Raw genomic sequence first — 21,256 nt, 5'->3', positions numbered from 1 at the left:
CACATTTTACTCCTGAAACCTGCAACATTACACAGGTATTTCTATGAAATTTCGCACCTTGTTTGAGACTTTCTTACAAGGGTAGCTCCTCTACAAAAGCACTTGACTACCGGGGACCCTGACAACATTATGTTGTAACACTGTAATGAGAACAGCCAATGGGAGGAGAAAAGAAAATCACTAAATACTCTGCATAGATGAGGCAATAAAGACAATACAAAAAAGTTATGAAGTTTATGTATAAAAATAAATTGACAATATTTTGCTCCAGAAGCATTTAAAAACTTTTAGTGGGAAACTTAAAAATCCACAAAAAGAAAGAGAAAAAAATTCATATTTGATGATGAAGAATAACTTCAAAGCCAGTGGGGTCTGAAATACATTGCAGGCCACGCTTGAGGGTAAAGAGAAAGGCAACATTAACCCCTCGGGTCTTGTACACATCAACTTGCAGTGCATATAATTCAGTACTTAAAGGTTGTCACAAGACAAGGGGTTGCCTGGCTATTTACGAGGTGTCCTGTGCGGGGTTTGTTTTTTTTGCATTTCAAGACGGCATCGACTCCGCTCGTCCAGCCAGGGGAGCTCAAAATTCCTATGTGGGGAGAAAAAAAAAAAATATAGTATTAAAGAACCTTTTTTCCTTTAAGGCCAGCTATACACTGAGCGAATTTCTTTCCTGCAACAGGCTGCAGGAAAGACATACTCTCGATTCCCCCTTAAACACAGACAGTTTATGATGTGGGAATCCCTCCTGCCCAAACCTGTGGGGGTTATTTACAGAAGGCAAATCCACTTTGCACTACAAGTGCAGTGGCTGTAGATCCAAGGAAGGAAAATAAACAGTATTTTTGCATGTACGATTGGATAAAATCAGCAGAGCTTCCCCTCAGATCTACAGCGACTGCACCTACAAGTGCACTTGTAGTGCAGAGTGGATTTCCCTTTAGTAAATCAACTTGGAACATTCAGCCTGCCCATAAACAGTTTGAATCTTGGCCAGTTCAGCAGAACCCGGCCAAGATTCAAACAGTGTATGGCCTAATACAGTAGAAAAAGCAGGGAGGGTCAGTAATCAGATCTCAGACATATCAATAAAAGGAAAACTTCTGATGTGTAATAAGCATAAATTGCACATGGACTACATATGTAGCCTGCCACTGCTGATCTCTAAAAATCTTTTAAAAATTAAATCTGTCATGTGGATCAAGACGCCTCAATACTTTCATCAGATCATTCTGTCTAATATGCATAATGGTTTTGGGTCAGTGACTCAAAGTACTAAAGCCAAACAACCAAATATGTGTAGGTGGCCAGCAATGGCAACCTCCATATTTCCCCACCTACAGGCTATCTATAAAATGATAAAGCCAGCATGTGCCTTCTGACTACAGCAAAGTAAATATAGGAGTCTTACTCCTCAGTAAAAGTTGCAGTTAAGTATTGCTAGTGCTCCCAGTACCAACCTGCACATGTGCCAACAAAAGTGAAAAACACAACAATCCGTCTGGCAGACAAGCACTGGGCAGACTGCCATTATGCTCTATGGTTAAATGCCCATTTCATACTTGGTGCCAAGTGCAGGCTTGCACGAGAATCTGGGAGTGTTGGAGATAACGGAACACATACATTTTTTAAAGCGGTTACAGCAATAGTTTTTGCCTTTTGGAAAACAATTTTTATGATTATAGATCTTAGAATTAAATTATTGAAGGATAAAAGCTTGAGACTGTGTACTTACTGTGGGGTTATTTTAGGCAGGGATCGTCCAAACGCCACGACAGGGAGGTAGGGGGTAATCAACACAGACTGCACTGTAGCAGAAAAATAAAGTGAGGCTATAAAGAGCAAACCTTTAAACACATTGCATAAGATTAAACAGAAGCAAATGTTTAACATGCTGTGAGTGACCACATTAAGACAATTACAGCACATAGGCATACCTCTCAAACACATCTTTTCAAAGTAGTCACACACACACACACATTATATGTGTGTGTGTGTGTGTGTGTGTGTGTGTGTGTGTGTGTGTGTGTGTGTGTGTGTGTGTATGAATGGTGCAAGTGAACCATGTGGAAATCGCAAACTAATTAAGTCCAAAGTGACAATCCCAACACCATAAAATATATATATATAATCTTCTGGTTTGACGTAAATGCTTCACCACGAGTGCTCATGAGGTAGATGGCAACTCACCAAAGGTGTTTGACCACTTACGGTAGGCCAAAATGCGATTTTATTTGAATCAGCTATATCGGGGATTCGTCATTTCCGGGTCCTATATGTGACATCCAACTAACTAGTATATCCATAACGAGGCGTGGATCGCATGCCACCACAAGCCCGATATACCCATCTGCGCACGTTGTTATGTTGATACCTTAGTGCCAGGACTGGCTCAGTCACATGCGAGTGCAACTTCTGTTCTAACTTTTAACCATTTTCATAAAACGTATAACACCATAAGAGCTCTTTGTGTCCCTTGTGGAGTCTGCTTGCACATACTCAGCTTTTTTTGGAGGGGGTCCCACAGAGGAGAGATGTTTACCCAGGCTGTATCTGTTTCAGTCAAATAAAAGTGCATTTTGACCTACCGTAAAAAGTGTGCAAACACCTTTGGCGATTCCATCTACCTCATGAGCACCCGTGGTGAAGCATTTACTTGAAGACACAAACCAGAAGATTTTTTTATCTATATATATCTATCGATCTCTATATATTTTTTTTTTTTTTTTAGATATCTATCTAAAAAAAAAATTTTTATTGATTTTTTTTTATTAAGGTCCTCATTGGTCTTGTCTTACCAGGTGCTAGAACCTTTACAGAGATTTCTAGGGTTCCAATATTTACAACAAGCATCGGAAAGTTTAAGGAATTTGGGGAACTATACCCCCTTCACCAATGTTAAAGTCAAACTCACAGAATGGGTGAAGATAATAATACACACAGCTCAGCAGCATACTTTCACCATATGAGTGGCATGGGCCTAAAAACTTACCTTCATCAGGTTCTGGAAAGAAGGATGTGACTTCTGGCTCACTTTCCTGATTGCCCTTCTTTTTGTACATCCTCAGCTGCAGACGCTGCAAGATTCTCTGCTCGCGGATCCTCTGTATGTCCCACCTAAATTACAGGTGTGAGAATAAAATGTAACGCCTTGTTTTTACCTCTGAGACAGTGCTACACTTAGGACGGGATTTACTAAAACCAGTGCACACCGAATCTGTTGCAGCTATGCATAGTAATCAGCTGCTGAAGTTAGAAGCCAATTGGTTACTATGCACAGCTGCACCAGATTCTGTGTGCTCTAGTTTTAGTAAATGTCTCCATTTGTTTATATACCTGTTGATCTGGGTTTGACCATGCATGGGATAATACTTCCCAAAGAAATACATACCCGCAGAAGCTGCACCAGTACCTCACCTGATACTAACAGTGATGCAAGACATTTTGATCCTTTCCCCTGTTCTATAGCGCAGTGGTCATCAACTCTCCTCTGGGCTCACTAAGAGGTCACGTTTGAAAGATAACTGAAATACATCACATGTGATATCATTTGCTGCTCAGTGTTGCAATATTCTAGTCTGCATCTTCCCAAGGTAATACATAAAACCTGGCCTGTTAATGGGCCCAGAGGACAGGGTTGAGGACCACTGCTATAGCAGATGAAAAGATTAGGCCTGATGAAAGGATTAGATAGCCTCCGATTTGCGATCACGGTGATCAGTCACTGTAAAGCCTGCCCCTTTTCTCTTTTAAAATGGAGGGGATAGACACATTATTTTTCTCTCTGCAAGGAGAGAGAGAGATCCAAAGAACTGTATACATATTTAACCACTACAATACAGGGCCCTTTCACCCCCTTTATTCCCAGCCCAATTTTCAGCTTTCAGTGCTCTCGCACTTTCAATGACTTGCGAATTGCGCAGTCATGCTACGCTGTACCCAAATGAAATTTTTATAATTTTGTTTTCACAAATAGAGCTTTCTTTTGGTGGTATTTATTCGCTACTCCGATTTTATTTTTTTGCGATACAAGCGAAAAAATAGCGGAAACGGACATATGTGTGCAGATAATCATTGGGACATGTGATTTTAGTGGGACATATGTTTTTATTATTTGGGGGACATGTGTGTTTACACTGTTTTACACTAGACTGGTGATAAGCGAGTAAAAAGCTGTAAAAAAAACAGCTCATACTCACTGATCACCAGCCGGCTGCAGCGATCTGCTCTCCTGAGCGACGACTTCCGTGTGAGGAGAGGAGAGCCGATTGCCTAGCAACCAGCTGTTTGTTTACATGATGGCTGTGACTGGACATGGCCATCATGTGATCAGGAGGGCCAATCACAGAGCCCTCCTGCCAATCCGAGATGCGCCGTGTCCGGGTGACACGAGCGCACTGGGATCGCGCCACTGCGCAGGCACACGCGATCCCCCCTCCTTCTGAAGGACATTCAGGAACGTCCAGTCAGAAAAGGAGAAGGCTCCCACCCAGCTATATATATATATATATATACACACACATACACACACACACACACACACACACACTGGTCGGGTGGGAAGTAGTTAAAAAAAAAAGGGGTTCTTTCACATGGGCATTCCGTCCGTCCCCCCCATCAGTTCCCTCATGTTTTTTTTTTGTTAGAAAATCGGATGAAAAACTGATGCAAACTTAGGTTTTTATGTCTGTTTTCCAATGAATTTCAAATTTTTGGAAATATAAGAATTATAAAAAATAAAATAGGTCAAAAATTGATCGACCAATACGAATTCTATTAGAAGAATAGCTTGTTGCTAAGGAGCGGGCAGGCAGGCGGGCTGCCACATCCTTAACAATCTGAGTCATCAGCTTAAAAAAATAAAAAACACACTTCCCTCAAATCCATACCTGACCCTTATCCGAACATGGGCACCTCTGGACTCAATGAAGGCTCCCAATGCCTGCTTCTCTGTCTGACATTTCCTAAATAGCTAAAGGGCGGAGTCACCCGACTACATCGGTGGGTGACCCAGATCCCTTGTGGCATAACCGACCAGCTAACCAACCGCTTGTTCCCATCCCTTTTCCTGGCCTGCCTGCCTTGATAAGGGTCTGGTATAGATAAGGGGGAAGCCCACGCCTTTTTTTTTTTTTTTTTTGGCATGGAGTTTGCCAGCAATTTTCTTATTGCTGGCAAGCTGACAGCTAATGACTCATCAGTTAAGGATGCCTGCTTCTTAGCAACCAGCTATTCTTACATTCAGCTGTCAGCGGGGAACCCCAATAACAGAGTCATCGGTTGTTAGGATACCAGCAGGGTCACACTCAGCTTCATCCTGTCCTTGAGGCTGTCTGGGGCTGGTCGGCTAGCCTGCCCTATGGCTCTATCTGATGTTTTCCCATCCTCGCGGTTGGCTGCTATCTTGGCTGCATCTTGTGTCTCCGTGTTATACCCATCCCTCTGCTCCCAATCACTGGCTGGGTGACCTCATCTGCTCCTCCATTGCAGCACTGATGGGTACTGCACTGATTGGCATTGATCTGGCCCCCCAACAGTCTGAGGGACAGTGAACTGGCCCCCGTTTAAAAAGTTGACTTCTCCTGCTTTAGACCCCTTTCACACTGGGGCTGCCCATACATTACTTGTTTTAGCGGCGCTTTACCGCTGTTTAAGCCGCTAGTGGGGTGCTTTTAACCCCTGCTAGCGGACAAAGGGGTTAAAAAAGCCTGGTTATTTCAATGGGCAGGGGCGTTGTGAGAGCGCTTTCAAACTGCACCAAAGAGGCTTCTTACAAGACTTTTTCTAACGTCACGCAAGAGCACGGCCCAGGTGTGAAAGCACTCAGGCTTTCACATTCGGGCAGCATGGGAGGCAATTTTCAGGCACTATTTCTAGTGGTAAAACGCTGGAAACTGCCTAAGTGTGAAAGGGGCCTTAGAGTGTAATGTGTCACGCCTCAAAATTTTAATAATTTACATCACTCAATCCAGGTCACCTTAGAGGCCAGTGCGCCTACACCACACTTCTATTATTAAACAAACCTGACTGTCTACAGTGTCTTCACACTTACCGCTTTCTCCTCTTTTCATCCAGCTCTAACTTGACATGTCTCTTTGCAAATACTGCATCATCCAGGTTCTAGGAAGAAATAATATTTAGCCGGTACACACGTTTGTCAAATTCCTCCAAATTCATCACTTCAGGTAAAATGATGTTAAAAGAAAACCATTTAGAAAACAAAAAGGTTAGCCGGCTAGCGGCACAATTTCTACTTTTGTATCACAGTAGATATATAAAAGCTCCAGCATTACACAGACAACCGTTTTTTTTTATTTTTTTATATATAAAAACAATTTACCTCTGGTATGTCTGCACCATTCAAGTCCTGAAGGGGCTCTATAGGGTGCTCTCTCCATGAAGGAACTATGAAAAGAACACATATTAGAATACCACACGTACAAGTCTAACATTCTTTGCTACAAGAAACTACAACGTCATGGTTTGCAACATGCTTGTATCTCTTACTCCATCTGCTACAGTATGTACCAACCGATTTCCTGTTTTGTGTTCTTTTTTTCATAAAAAAGCCATAACAAACCCCTAACATACTTAATCTGATTTTTTAACTTCATCTAATAAAAGCCAAGCAGCCAATCACTGTCCTAATATCAGGCAATATATTTTAGGTGACTTTATAACCAATTACCCAAACCTAGAATTCCATAGGATTTTTTTAAAAAGATAGATCAGCGAATAGTCCGCTTAAGGCATATCTTAGCCCAAAAACTAAAAATGTAATATATTGCAGCTTACTAATGCCTTAGATATGGTGGCTGCATTCGTTTTTTTGCCCTCGTGTTTTCACCTGGTAATTCTATTAATATGTTTCCTTTTCCTTTGTGGCTAAAATCATGAAAAACGCATATATGCAAGCCTTATAGCAACGGTTCTTCCGTGAGGCCATCCACATGCGCACGTTTGTGCTGGGAGCAGCATGCTGCAACAATTGGGAACTAGGAAGCCCAGAGTGGGTCATTTTTGCTAAGCCGCAATACAAAGCATTGCAGTTGGGGCATATAAAGACCTCTATCTGCTGCCTTTCTAGTTTAAGGGAAATCGGTTGGGCATACTAAAAACGCATCTCATGCGCACATTTCTAAGGCAGCCCCATAGACGGGTCAACCAATGGTTTGAACAGAAAAAAAAAAAAACCACTCAATTCCCCCATTCACACATGTGGATGGAAGAATCTCTCCCACTGAGTTATTGTATTTTCACAGGGGGAGACTTGGCCATCATCAGAATACACTGATCAGTGCCGCCAACTATAGCAGCAAGCACTGATCAAATGGGGAAAATTTGACAAGGGGGTTGCACAGATTTTGAGTGGTAGATCAACTTCTGTACAACTTACTTACCCATACATGGATCGAAATTCGGCCGTTTTTTGATCCACTTATGGCCGGCTTAAGCACAATCTGGTTAGAGTTCCTGAAAACAATGGACTCTATTAGCCAAAATGATTCAATCTCCTTAAGGGCCCCTTTCACACATGTGGACCGTTCGTTTCATCAGTTGTGTTTTTTAATGTTTAAATTGTTTTTACATCCTCCAGCTAGAGTCCTTAACCCCTTGAGTCCCAGAGCCATTTTTACATGCATAAACAGACCGTTTGTTTACATCCGCTTTTCGTCCAATCTGTTTTTTTAATGGAAGAAAAAAAATATAGGGCTTTGATCCATTCCAAAAAAAATGGATGTTGATGGAAGGGGATGTAAATAGATGATCATCCATTTACATCTGTTTTTCCATAGAGATGCATTCATGTCCGTTTTTCAACCATCAACGGATGGATGAAAAACGGACAAACGGCCTGCATGTGTGAAAGGGGCCTACGGCTGCCAAACATGACTCCAATTTCAGTAAATGCTTGCTGAACTGGCCAAAATTCAGCCCACAAGCTGAACAAAAGAAATCTATGTGCGTATGGCCAGCTTTTGTTTGTCAGCAATCACAGTCCCAAGAGACATTGCGTGTATGTATATATAAATATATATCACACATATTTCCATGTGAATATTACTTGAAATTTATACTTGAAAAGATATTTTAGCCAGAATAGCAGTGTTCTAGCAATTTCTAGCATAGGAACTGCCAGCCACATTTAAATTTTCCTGTATTACAAATGCTGAAGAACTCTCAGGAACCAGCGTCTCTAAAATTATAAATAGCCCCTTTGAGTCCATTATTGACATTCTGAAATAAGAAGAAATTAGGGTATAATAAGCAAAAAAAGTAGAAATAAGCATTGTTTTATTTTTATTTTTTAAAAGTGCCTGCTGGCTCCTTTATTGGATCGACAGGCTCCTGAATTCAGGATTTGATGACTACAGATTCACAGGCTGAATGATGTTTCCATTATGTTGGATGAGCCAATCGGGCTTCAGATACTCACATCTTCAGGAAATAATGAAAGTGTCAGAATTACATTGGTTAGCGAGGGAGTTATCTGTATTGAATGGACGCACTATTTCATTGGTTCAGACCACGGAAAAACTGCCAGGAAAAATGGGAGCAAATGATTACCTTTCCAATGATACAATTGTATTAGACCAGGACAGGTTTTCAATAAAGATGGTATAGCTGGAGGCAACATTTAGCAAACAATTTCCTGTCTAGCAATCACAAACAAATAAAAACTACCAGCTGCTATTTTAATAGCTCTTTTGCATCAAAGGGCAGGCCATACACTCTTCCAGCACACTGAACAAGAAAAATCAATAGATTTCCTTTTCCAAGCTAAATAGTGTGCAAGGAGGGATCTGCACTGCCAGCTATATTATATCGACAGCTGCTGCTCCTGTGGCTGCTTGAATACCTAAGCAGTGGCTGCATCTGATTGGGTGCATGTGCTGTTCAGATGAAAGTCTGATTTCAGATTAAAGTCTGTCTGGGTGACAAGGCCATCCACAGATCAAATTTCAGTCGATTCATCCTAACAGCAGCTAGCTTTTAGTTGGTATTGACAGCAAATTTCTTTAGGAGGTGCTTATCGAGCAAAGCAGGAAAATACGCTTGAAGCGATAATAAATTATGAGACTGAATACAGACACATAAGAGGTGGATTTTAATAGCCAAGACTAGGGTTGCACCAATACTAGCATCGGTACTGATACAGAGTATTTGCACAAGTATCTGTACTCATGCAAACGCACCGATACTTTCATGCTTGGTTCTTTGAGCTGTCAGTGGGTCTCCCAAGTGTTAAAGTCGTCCGGTAATTGGAGCTGTCAAAAAAAATAAATATATATAAAAAAGCAGGCAGGAATGTTTATTAACAACATTGCTCAGCCCTGAAACACTAAAATAAAAAGAAACATTGTTTCTTTTTGTATATTTCTTCATCTGCAGATCAAAGGGATTAACAAATGTTCCTCCGTTTAACCCCTTAATATACTCAAATCAGCCTTAAAGCGGGGTTCCACCCTAAAGTGGAACTTTCGCTGATCGGAACCCTCCCCCCCTCTGGTGTCACAATTGGCACCTTTCAGGGGGGAGAGGGGTGGAGATACCTGTCAAAGACAGGTATTTACACCCACTTCCGGGCATAGACTCCCATGGGAGTCTATGCCATTTCCTGTCCTGCCGCGCTGTCTGCTGGGACACACACGGGTCTCAGAGACAGCGCGGACAATTCCTATTGCGCTGCACGACTCGCGCATGCGCAGTAGGGAACCGGGAAGTGAAGCCGATTCTCTTCACTTCCTGATTCCCTCACCTAGAGCGGTGGCGGCAGCAGCCGAGTGATCAATCGGCCTTGGCATCGCTGGAACCCGGGACAGGTGAGTGTCCATTTATTAAAAAAGTCAGCAGCTGTAGTATTTATAGCTGCTGGCTTTTAATATTTTTTTTGTAGGTGGAATCCCTCTTCAACTAACTCCCTATTCTCCTCCATTTAATAATTATTTTCACGTCTGTTTTATAAACTATATTTACATTTTTTGTTTGCTTTGTTAGTGAATATTTTTACACATACAGTATATAAACGTATATTTACACATTTCACATTGAAAAAAATAAAAAATAAATCGATTAAAAAAAAAATCTATTTCTTTCATTAGTAAATAACTTTTCAATGCTTTATATTGCTGACAGCTTAAGTTAAAACAAAACAGTTGCGGTAGGCATTAGTAATTGGTATCAGCGACTATTAGCAAAAAAAAAAAAAAAAAGTACTTGTACTCATTGTAAAAAAAAAAAAAAAAAAAAAAAAAAAAAAAACATCGGTATTGGTGCATCCCTAGATCAGACCTTTCAGTCTCCTCTATGGGGTGGCAGGTGTAAATTAACATGTGTCCATATACACCTACCAACATCCAATCTGATGATTCGCTAAACACAGACGGATGGGGATCTGTTCACCTTCCGTCCAGCGGAAGTGATATATTGTTTTATTTAAAGATCCTTGGGAGGCAGTGAATCAAAATGCATGTAAATTTTTTTTTTTGGGCTGGCAACAAGAATTAACAAGCCTTAATCAACCTCATTCACTCAAATTTTAATTTCAAATAGGCTTTGAAAACACAGAGGAAATACACACGGTCGCATAACTGCGTTCCTACCCAACTACAAAAATTGCACATGCATAAGTCTAAATGGTCCCTAAATGTTCCCTTTTTTAGCTTCTATCAGTGAGTCCCATTGCGCCGTGTTCTCATTATTGCTTGGCTGATGAGAATTCCTCCTCTAACACAAAAAATGAAAAATACTAAAAGATAAAAAGGTTGAGTCAATATCTGTCTGTTTTTGTTGTGAAACATGCATGAACTTGTACGCATCTGCAGGCTACCAGTAGATGCTGCACCAAGCAAAATCACAATAAGATGCAACTAATGCAAGAAAGGGTCATATTCATTATCACAAAAAAATAAAAATAATAAAAAACCATGCGCCTACCGTGTTTCCCCGAAAAAAAGGCCAGATCAATTTTGGCAACCAAAAACACAGTAGGGCTTATTTTCAGGGTAGGGCTTGCCATTTAATGTGCTGTCTTCTCTTCCCCTCTCCCTCCCTGCCTGTCAGGAATCCCCAGTGTGAACATGGTAAAAGTGCTTATAAAATTCTAGATTCCTCTATTACAGTAGTATATAATGTAAAAGATGTGTGTTTCTGTAGTCCAATTGTGTCAAATACTTTCCTATAGAGGCGCGCGGCGCTTCCGTGAACCGCCAGAGTCGTTTTCCCAGCACAGAGGGCGGCAGATAGAGGCCCCCCCCCCCCCCCCCCCGAGATCCCTCACTGACAGCTAGGAGAAAAGGATACCAGCGGGAGATCAGCTGAGAGCTGCTCGGCACTTCTATGGCCCTCGGAGCTCTCTTCTCCAATCCAAGCACTGCAGAGGGCCCACCCAGATCCCCCGCAGACAGCTGGGAGAAGAGGAGAGCAGCTGAGCGCCAGTCCCGCGTCCTGCCGGAGCTCCCTTTTCTGATCCGATGACTGCAGGGGGACCCCCCCCCCATAACCCCCTCGAGATCCCCCGCTGACAGCTGGGAGAAGAGCAGAGGGAGGTCAGCACTGTACCGAAGGTATTTAACACAATTAGGATTACAGAGACACATACCTTTTACATTGTATACTACTGTAATATAGAGGATTCTATCAGTTTACCACCACTTTAAACTAGGGCTTATATTTCAGGTCTCCCCGAATATCACACTAGGTCTTACTTTCAGGGAAACACGGTAGAAGTTTTCTCCTACAAATATAAGTGGAATTCATGCCACTGGTTAAAGGGTAAGAGGATGCAAAACATGAAGCAATCTCTACAGATTGAGCAAAACGCTTGAGATGTAAGTAGAGCATTACACACATGCTGTGGCCATGTCAGATTGCGAAAAGTGTGCATAAGTCATGACAATCAAAAGTATCAGTGTTCTGAATTTCAAGGGCAACTTCAACCAAAATTCAGCAAATTATTCTGTTTTTCTTTCAGAGAATCCAGCAGTAGTTGTGTGGTCTGAACAAGGCTTCGATGGGAGGCCTGAGCTGCCATCTACAGGTGAGATGTACACATTGCAGTCTCTGAAATGCAACTTGCACTTCATTTTCCATTGCAACCAGTTTCCAAAAGTTTACCAATGAAAATTACAAATACATAAAAACTAGTAACTGTGCAGCAACCCCTATTTTTATTTGCTGCTTTACATTTTATGGATTTCCACTGCATCTAGTTGAATGCATATCATTGTTTAGCTGACTAAAAAAAAAAAAATACATATTTAACAGCATGTGGCACCGAACACCACAGAATACCTTAAACGAAAACAAGCAGCGCACTTACAACAAATAAGTAAGTTCTTACTTGCCACACACTCTTCTTTCTTAGGGGAGGGTTCCCTTAGAGGGGAAGGAGGTGGCCGATGCCACCGGCATAGATACATGTCCGTGGTGGAGAGGTAGGGCAGATCATCTGCCTCGCCAGGGTTTGGATCATTGTCCTTTAATGAAGATGCTGCAGTGTCACCCCATGCAGGTATTTGCGGGGTGTCTACAGGAGATTGTGATTTCTCAGGGGTCTCTTTGTGGCGCAGCTCTCGACGACCTCCTGCCTCTGGTACAGAGCCTCCAGGTTCAGTTTCTGATATTTCTACTGGCAAACGGGACACTTTACCCTTAATCTTTGCCAAGTCAGAAGACAGTCTTTTAACAGGGGTCCTGTGCTCTGCACGGCCAAAAGCAGACTTCCTGCAAAGTAAAAGTAAAAAAATAAAATTAAAATAAAAAAACACACACATTAACTGATATTCAAAAAAGGTTATCAGCAGGACACTTAGACCTTGTTTACCATCTGCAGTCTTCTATTCTCATTTTTGAAATAGAAATATATCAGGAAAAAGAGAAGATTTATTATTGTGTCTGCCAACATTGGCACCTCTTTCAGGTAAGCTCCATCTGCGCAGGGGATAACTGCATGCATAAAGAACTAGTGTTCTGCTTGTTCTACTCTGTGGAGGACTGGTCCATCTAGGATGTTGATTTCTCACAAATACATAGAGAGTAGAAATCAGGGTTTCAAAAATCTGTGTAAACATACCCCCAGGGTACATGAGAGATTCCAACTCTTCCATCAGACTCTTGAACAATTGCTTTTTTTAATTGAAACTGTACACTCAATAATAGACAATACAGGATGGAGTAGCTCCTGAGCTCCTGCACAACATAAGTGCCACTTGCATGATCATTTTAAAGTGATATTTAAAGGCAAATAAAAAGAAATTAAAATAAACTTGTTACACTTAACTGCTCTGTGCAGTGGTTTTGCACAGAGCAGCCATGATCCTCCCCTTCTCAGGTCCCCCGCCGGCGCTCCTGGCTTCTCTCTCCTGCCCAGTGAGCAGCTGCAATCCTCCTCTTCTTAGGTCCCCTGCTTTCTTCCTTCTGTCTTGCTTTTGGGGCACCAAATCAGATTCGCTCCCACACACAGCCACAGCTCAGCCCCCTCTCTCCACATTGGCTCACTGGCTGTGAAGGATAGCTGTGGAAGCCAACGACTCCTGCTGCTGTCTCAGCTAATGAGTAGGGGGAGTCCGCACAAAGCTGCAGCTCTCATACACAACGCATGATCGCGATATGGTTCAGCTAAGTATTAGCAGGGGCTGCTGCACACAGAAGGTTTTTTTTTAATTTACGCATGAAGGCAAAAAAACATTGAGTCTTTACGTAAATACTTTATGCGAAGGCTGGCAGTATATGCAGCGTCTTTATCAGTTGCCCTATCCTCTGACCCAGCAGGTCTACTCAGTGATAGACAAGCCCTCCCTTTTCAGGATGGCTCCTTTCCCTTACAGAGTCCTGTATAGTCACCCTGCTGGGAGCTGTACGTGTCAAAATAAACTACCCTAAAGCTTTAGGACAAGCCACTCCCCTGCTCCCGCCTCCTCTTAGCCAATAGATGGGAAGCTGCTGTCCTTAGGACACAAAGCTCATCCTCCCCGACAGGAAGTTCAGGAAAGCTGGACTTAGGAATCTGGCTCTAGTGGAATCTCAAACATGTAAGTGATATGGCATATGTAAAGACGAACTATATCATGTACTGTTGAATGTTTCCCTGGTAGATCAGAATATATCTGTTTAAAACAGTATGAGGGGTTTGTTACTACTTTAAGTACAATCACAAATGTAAATGGCCAAGCTAAGCCGTGACCCTGCCACCTGAATGTCACATCAAGCAGCAGGGCCAGGATCCTGACCAAATATTGAGTCATTTGCATTCTTACAGCACCCTGTTCTTGCTTCAGCGAGTGATTAAGTAAAATGAAATGGACAGTTTTCTCCAACAAACCTTTTAAGTCCCTTTGCATTGCGGCCATAGGAGAAGGGTTTTGGGGTAAGGCTTGATAGCCGCGGGGAGGCCTCTGGGGGAAACTCCCCACCCCCTGCGCTCTCCGGAAGAGGACCCTCTGGCATGTCGACGGCCGACTCACGGCTTTGAGGCGTGCGCTGTTTGTCCTTCTCGCTGTCCTTTCTGACCAACTGCATGCGTCTTTCCATCCGCTCAATGCGGGCCAGGAGCTAAAGGCAGAAGAAAAATCATTACAAAGAGCTCCGACAGGCATGGTAATAGAACCAGCTACCAGTATGGATATTGCTATTTGACAAAACAGCATGCTTTCAAATGAGTCTACACCGCGGAGGGTTTTTCTTTAAGTCTTCCGTTTTACAGTGGTGCCAACTGTAGGTACCAGAAAGTTACAGTTCTGGGCCCTGTTATTTTCAGGCAAGTCATATGAAAGGGGGCGGGGCAACAGAAACACTTCCAGCATGGAGGTTTTATAGTGGAGAGCATTATGCAAGTTATTCATCATGCATAGCCCCAAGTAGACATGAGTAATGATGAACTTGATATGTGTATGTGTGGGGGAAGGGATGGGTGTGAAGCAGAGATGGACAATTTATGGAAAAAATAAATAAGTGTCAACAGGGAGGGAGGCAGGCCACAAAACAGACATCTATACAGCAACCACATACAGTCTGCATTGCACCAAATTACAGGCATAGACAGACACCTAAAACAACTAGGAGACATGCCAAGTATGGACAGTTCACAATGTCTGGAGGGTGCAAAAGAAAATGCAATGGCAGTGAAATAAAGACAAAAATATGCATAACAATAAGCTACATTTTTTTTCATATGCAGACAAGCAGGTATAAAAACAAAAACCTCACAGCAATAGCTTAACCCTTTCTTAGTGTGCATCATTGGTCCCTGTAGATGTGGGCAATAAAGGGTCAATAAGGAGCTGAAGTCCTGCTGCAAAAAAAAAAAAAAAAAAGGGAGGGGAGCCTACAGCAGCCAGAAAATCCAATGCCATGCAGCAGTGAAAGGGTTAAGGGGGCAGACCTTCCGCTTGCATATCCTAGCTGCTGCAGGCTTGCGGATTCTGTTAACCATTGCTGCTGCAGCTAACTTCTCCTCTGCATGGGGGAGTTAAATAGGAGAAAAAAAATACAGCCAGAGTCTCCCTCTGCTTTCACCAAACCTTAAATCCATGGTATACCATCCTCCTTTCTGTTGCCATGGCAGCCCATTTAAACCGCCACCCCCCTCCTCCAACGCCATGATGGTCCTGTGTGATCCTCATGAATGTGCATAGGGTGAGGGGGGGGGGGGGGGTTGTAAAGAGAAGGGGGAGGGCAATATGAAAGGGAAAAAAAAGTGTGGGGGGGGGGGGTTGTTGATGGTGAGGGAGGTGGCATTACCTCAGCCTGCATGGGTCCTTCCTATGGAGGGTTGGTGAGGCAGATTCCCCAGCATTACAGCATGCAGGCACCGGCTCAAACATCCGCACTCCATTTCCAGTCTCCCCCCTCACAAGCATCCTTCCCCTCTCTCCACTACAAGTTCCCCTCTCTTCCAAAAAAAAAAAAAAAAAAAAAGCCCTGTGCTCTCCCTCCCCCCCTAGTCTGGCCGCAAGACGCACAGAATATAGCGAGGCTGGCTGTCTTGTGGGAAAATATATATGAGCATCAGGAGAATTGATCACATATCCGCTGAGGCTGCAGCTGTGATAAACTTTGCACAATGCACCCTTTTTCCCTTTGATGTTCCGAGAGCACAATCACAGACTTCTCATACATATTCACAACGCCTTCACCGATACAAGCTGACCGAAAAAAACCCTCAAAGAGTTATGAGGATGATATTTAGCACTAGGATTCCAACTCTTCATTAAAACGGTGATGTGGACTAATGAGGTTCTGATAAATTGGTGCTCATGCATCCCTGCAGACAGTTGTAGGTGACATGATCTTCGCTGACAACATAAGGAGGGATGTGTAAAGTAGTGACCCGGAGGAACCACATAAATGGATCAGATGATGTCCCCCCCCCCCCCCCCCCATACTCCACACACAAACATCTGATGTGTACATGCACACCAAGAGAGCTCAACATCACCTCCATCAACACATTCTAAAAAGGTACCACTATAACATTAAATAAAAAAAAATAAAAAAAAAAATTGATTATATATATATATATATATATATATATATATATATATATATATACACACACACACACACACACACACACACACACACACACACACATTTTGGCCAGAATCGTGCAGCTCTAAAATAATAATAAAAAAAAAAAATGTAAAAATTAGAGAATATATATATATATAGAGACATATATATTATTTTTATTTTATTTATTTTTTTTATTATCAGAGCTGCACGATTCTGTCCAAAATGAGAATCATAATTTTTTTTTTCCATAGATTAAAGATCACGATTCTCACGGCACACCATCATCTTTCACATTATACAAAAAAATTGGGCTAACTTTACTGCTTTGTTTTTTATTAATTCATTAAAGTGTATTCTTTCCAAGAAAACTGCATTTTTGAAAGACCACTGCGCAAATACAGTGTGACATAAAATATTGAAACAACCATTTTTATTTTTTCCCAAAGTTAAAAATGTTTTAATCATTAAAAACACCTGTAAATAAAACACGGCTAAATGCGAATTACCGCGTTTACAAGCTGTTACAGCCATTGCCTCTGAACCAATTTTTTTTGCTTTCTGAAAAATTCTTCTAAACTCAAGTGCCTAGAAACAACTATAAAGGACCCTGTGTACAAGTGATAAGATAACATGGAGGAGAGTTCAGGGGCAGCTGAACACAACGCCCAACTGCTCCTAAGGCTGGCCATACATGTTCAATTCTCTTGTACAACTTTCCTTTAGATTTACCAAAAAACATATAATGAAGTGAAAACTGAACAACATTTTCAACTGTATCCAATTAGGCAGGCCCTTCCACTACATAGTTAAAGGAAAATCTAAGGAAAATTCATATAATGTATGGCAAGACTAAATGTCCGTTTACCAGCAGCAGTATACATGAAGCCTAAGTAGTTAAACCGCCTTCATTTACAGACTGAAGTTCATCCCTTTGATCCAAATTCTAAAAGAACAGAAGATACATTGTTTCTCTTCATCTCTGCCTAAGCAACATATGATAAACTTGGCAGGCCACCTGCACCAAACCGGGAAAATGCTGTGTCACACGCGGGTAGAATTGCGATCTTGATTATTTTAACGATTAATCGTGCAGCTCTAAATTTATATATTTTCTCTATCTCTCTCTCTCTCTCTCTCTCACTCTCACACACACACACACACACAGGGGCAGATTAACTGAAGTGTATAAAAGCATGGTGCAGCTCTGCATAGAAACCAATCAGCTTCCATTCACATTTGGCATTTTAGGATCTTGGGCAGAATCATTGCAAATTCTGCCCGCAATCTCAAATCGCACCGAGCATGTACGGGTGCCATTCATTTTCATTGGCACCCAAAATGGGGAGTGGTCTTGGCGTGATAAAACTCGTGGCAAACTGCATCGCGCTAAGCTTGACGCCCAAAAGGAGCAGGAGCTTCTTTTGGGTGACAAGCTTTGCGCATTGCGGTTTCTAGCGATTGCCATGCGATTTATGGATCCAAAAGCACTTTTAGGTGGCATTGAAAATGAATAGCACTTGAACATGCATTTTGTGATTTGACATTGCGGGCAGAATTTGCAACGATTCTACCAGAGATCCCAAAATGCTAAATGTGAATGGAGCCTAAAAGCTGTGTGAATAAAAGATGCAGCCGTGCAGTTCCTGTACTACTTTTAGCGACTTCGGAGGCAATTTCAATAGACATCTGTGCATGAACTCACACAGATGTCTTTCAAGTCGCCCCCCGAAGTTGGTTTGAAATTGTGCGAGTTCAGATCAGTGTGAATGAGGGCTTAAGTGAACAAGCTGAAGTTAGAAGCCAGTTGGCTACCATGCACAGTTGCACCAGATTCTGAGTGCTGCAAGTTTTAATAAAACTCTCCCACAGAGATATATATATATATATATATACACACACATACACACATACATACATACATACATACACACACTAATAATAATAATAATAGGATTTTGACAATGGTAGCCAATATACTCTTCAGTCAAGTGGTATTGCAAATAAGAATATTGAAGGGCTAAAAAAAAAAAAAAAAAAAAAAAAAAAACACCGGGGCTGATTTACTAAAACTGGAGGACTCAGTTTCCATGCAGACTGCTTGGCATATATAAGGGAATCAATGGCATTTCCTTTATTCGGGCTAACATGATCACAGACACACAGAGCTCCTTTAAACCCCTCTGAAAAATGATCCACCCTCAGATCCCTTTTCAGGAGGCATTTGACTGGCAGTGATAGGTTGCCTACTTACCACCGTTTTAACTCCACAAATGCCATAACCATATGCACTGCATGTGGATGCAGCATGGCCCCATTCACTCACATGGGATGATAATTCCTGCCACAGCTCCAAATCATCCCAGGCACGGCAGGTGTACACCCCTGGCTTCTGCCTTTCCAGCTAAAATGAGAGCTGTTGAGAGGTGGTAAAAATGAGGCTTAGCCTACGTTCACATTGGGACGATTTGACATGTCGCAATGCCAAATTTGGTGGCTATTGACAGCAATGGCACAGCACCGGTTCCCAAAAGTAGCTCCTGTACTAGTTTTGGCAACTTTGGGGGGCCATTTAAATATCTGTGCATGAATGAACCCGCACAGATGACAGTGAAATCACCCCCCAAAGTCGGACTGCATTGCCGGTGAATGGCCTCAAACCAAAGACGTGCCTTTTATGGAGCTGCACTGCAACCAGATTTCATGTTCGTTTTGTACCATGCGATCTGCTGCACACAAAACACACTGTGTTTGGGGCGTCATTAACTTTGTATTGACACCCGCAATGGATCACAAGGGCAGTGCAACTGGAATTCAGTGCGGGAAATGCAGATCGCAGTGTATTACCAATTATTATCTGTAAAATCCCAATCTATTCATGTTGGAATAGAGCAGCCAATAGATTGGTCTGTTATTTTTATTTGTTTGAAAAAATAAAAATGCTGATTCCCTCATCCATGAATAGGAGGTGGAATTTTTTTGCTGTGTCATTGGGGGAGACTCCCCGCCATCAGAATACAATCGCCTCGAGCCTGCACCCAAATAATAACCCCCCGCACAATGACTGAACTACAAGGGTAGGGCCATTCAAATGAAGAGGATCTGAGGCCCAGAACATTTGTCAGATCTCTACTGCGGTGTCATCAGGGAGGGAAAAATCCCACATTTGGAGGTGTCAATGGGCACAGAAGAGTGGAGGAATCCACCAATGGGGACACGTGCTCGGTAACAGCTGTCTAGCTTTGACTTCCTCTGGTGTCTCCAGGACAGGAAGTAAAAGGGAAAGCTCTCCAAGGGGACACATAAAAAAAATTGACAGGGTCCTCTAACTTGAAGTCAGATGTCATCAGTCCTTCACTGAGGATAGAATGATGACCTACTATAGAGATATACATAGTGTACTGCATTGCACCCCATCAGACTAATGGCTGTGGCATTTTGTATGTGGTCGGTGACAGATGTACAATACATAGTAATCTAAAGACAGCCTGTCATGCCCACACACATTGCGATCTCCAGCCCTGCCCCATCCCCACACACAGGCCACATCCCCGGCCTCGATTCCCCCCCCCCTTACCGTGTCCTTCTCGGCCCGGAGCTCCCCGATCTGGCGCTCCCGCTCCTGGATGCGGTGCTGTTGTTGCTCGATAAGGTCCAGCTGGAGGAGGACGATCTGCTTGAGGCAGGCCCCGGCTCCCCCCCGGATCGGAGGTCTCCAGCGCGGGGGGGACGTGGAACTGGAGGCCGGGGCTTGGCCTTGCCCCGTGGCCGCCGTCGTAGCCGCCCCGGCCCCAGTCACCGCAGCCCCGGCCGCTCCCCCACCGCCTTTCTCCGCCAGGGCCCCCGCTTGGCAGCCGAGCTTCCCGCACGGATCGGCGAGGAGGCCGGCCGGAGCCTTCCCTCCCCGCTCCGCGGCCCAAGCGCCGTCCGCCGGATGCTGCGGCCTACTCCGGCCCGCAAGCCCCGGGTTTTCCTGAGCCTCTTCCCCCGGCAAGGGGTCGTCGTGCCTCGGGCGGCACACACTGGTTTTCATACTCATGGCTCCTCCTCGGGCCCGGCATCCTCCTGCAGCCTCGAGTGAGGGGAGGAGGCCGAGGCCCCCGGGGCGCACTTCACACAGAACCGAGGAGGAGGAACCCCAACAAGATGGCGGACGAGGGGGGAGGGCGGCCTGGAGATGTGCTGTATTCCGGGGGAGAGAGGAGGCCGGGGCCCGAGAGACACAGCGCACTGCTTCGGACACGACAGCCGGCCACCGCCGCCGTACACAACACAAGGGTGTGTTCTACTGTGTTATGGGGCGGGTACTCTGTGTGAGAGGGAGAGGGAGAGGATAGCCTGGGGCGACACTCCACCTCACACCACACCACTACTACCGGTATACTACGAGGAGGAGGAGAGCTACACTACTCTCCCCTCACACTACTACCGGTATACGAGGAGGAGGAGGGATATACATAGAGAGATACACTACTGTCCCCTCACAATACTACTGGTTTATGAGGAGGAGGAGGGATATACATAGAGAGATACACTACTCTACCCTCACACTACTACTGGTAGAGGAGGAGGGAAATACATAGAGAGACATACTACTCTCCCCTCACACTACTACCGGTATATGAGGAGGAGGAGGAGGAAGAGGGATATACATAGAGAGATACACTACTCTCCCCTCTACCTACTACTGGTATAGGAGGAGGAGGAGGGAAATACATAGATACACTACTCTCCCTTC

General features: G+C 43.4%; 1 protein-coding gene across 2 annotated transcripts; it reads right to left on the bottom strand.

Annotated features, from left to right (window-relative positions):
* Positions 1-220: 220 nt before the first annotated feature.
* On the bottom strand, positions 221-20,922 carry MSL1 (MSL complex subunit 1). 2 transcript variants are annotated; one of them, XM_077459828.1, is made up of 8 exons: positions 20,096-20,922; positions 14,330-14,559; positions 12,329-12,732; positions 6,347-6,411; positions 6,059-6,126; positions 2,999-3,123; positions 1,742-1,814; positions 221-595 (listed from the first exon to the last, which is right to left on the bottom strand). In XM_077459828.1, exons 1-8 carry the CDS (start codon positions 20,555-20,557, stop codon positions 505-507), a joined length of 1,518 nt encoding a protein of 505 aa, XP_077315954.1. In that variant the 5' UTR covers positions 20,558-20,922; the 3' UTR covers positions 221-504. The 2 variants fall into 2 exon arrangements, with proteins under 2 accessions (XP_077315954.1, XP_077315955.1); XM_077459829.1 differs by having other exon boundaries at positions 12,350-12,732; positions 20,096-20,920.
* Between the last annotated feature and the right edge of the window lie 334 nt (positions 20,923-21,256).

The sequence above is a fragment of the Lithobates pipiens genome, unplaced genomic scaffold (assembly GCF_037356315.1).
Source record: "Lithobates pipiens isolate NorthernLeopardFrog02 unplaced genomic scaffold, aLitPip1_a1.2 Scaffold_28, whole genome shotgun sequence".
NCBI lineage: Eukaryota > Metazoa > Chordata > Amphibia > Anura > Ranidae > Lithobates > Lithobates pipiens.
Note: the sequence above shows the minus strand (reverse complement) of the source record. Positions and strands in the feature narration are given on the sequence as shown.

What these genes read in the sequence shown, in the direction of transcription:
- MSL1 (XM_077459828.1), bottom strand. Translation starts at nt 20,557, where the DNA reads ATGAGTATGAAAACCAGTGTGTGCCGCCCGAGGCACGACGACCCCTTG. An exon ending in AATGCAAAGGGACTTAAAAG is followed by an intron (nt 12,733 to 14,329) that starts GTTTGTTGGAGA and finishes TTTACTTTGCAG; the next exon opens with GAAGTCTGCTTTTGGCCGTG. An exon ending in CTTTCCAGAACCTGATGAAG is followed by an intron (nt 1,815 to 2,998) that starts GTAAGTTTTTAG and finishes TTTCTGCTACAG; the next exon opens with TGCAGTCTGTGTTGATTACC.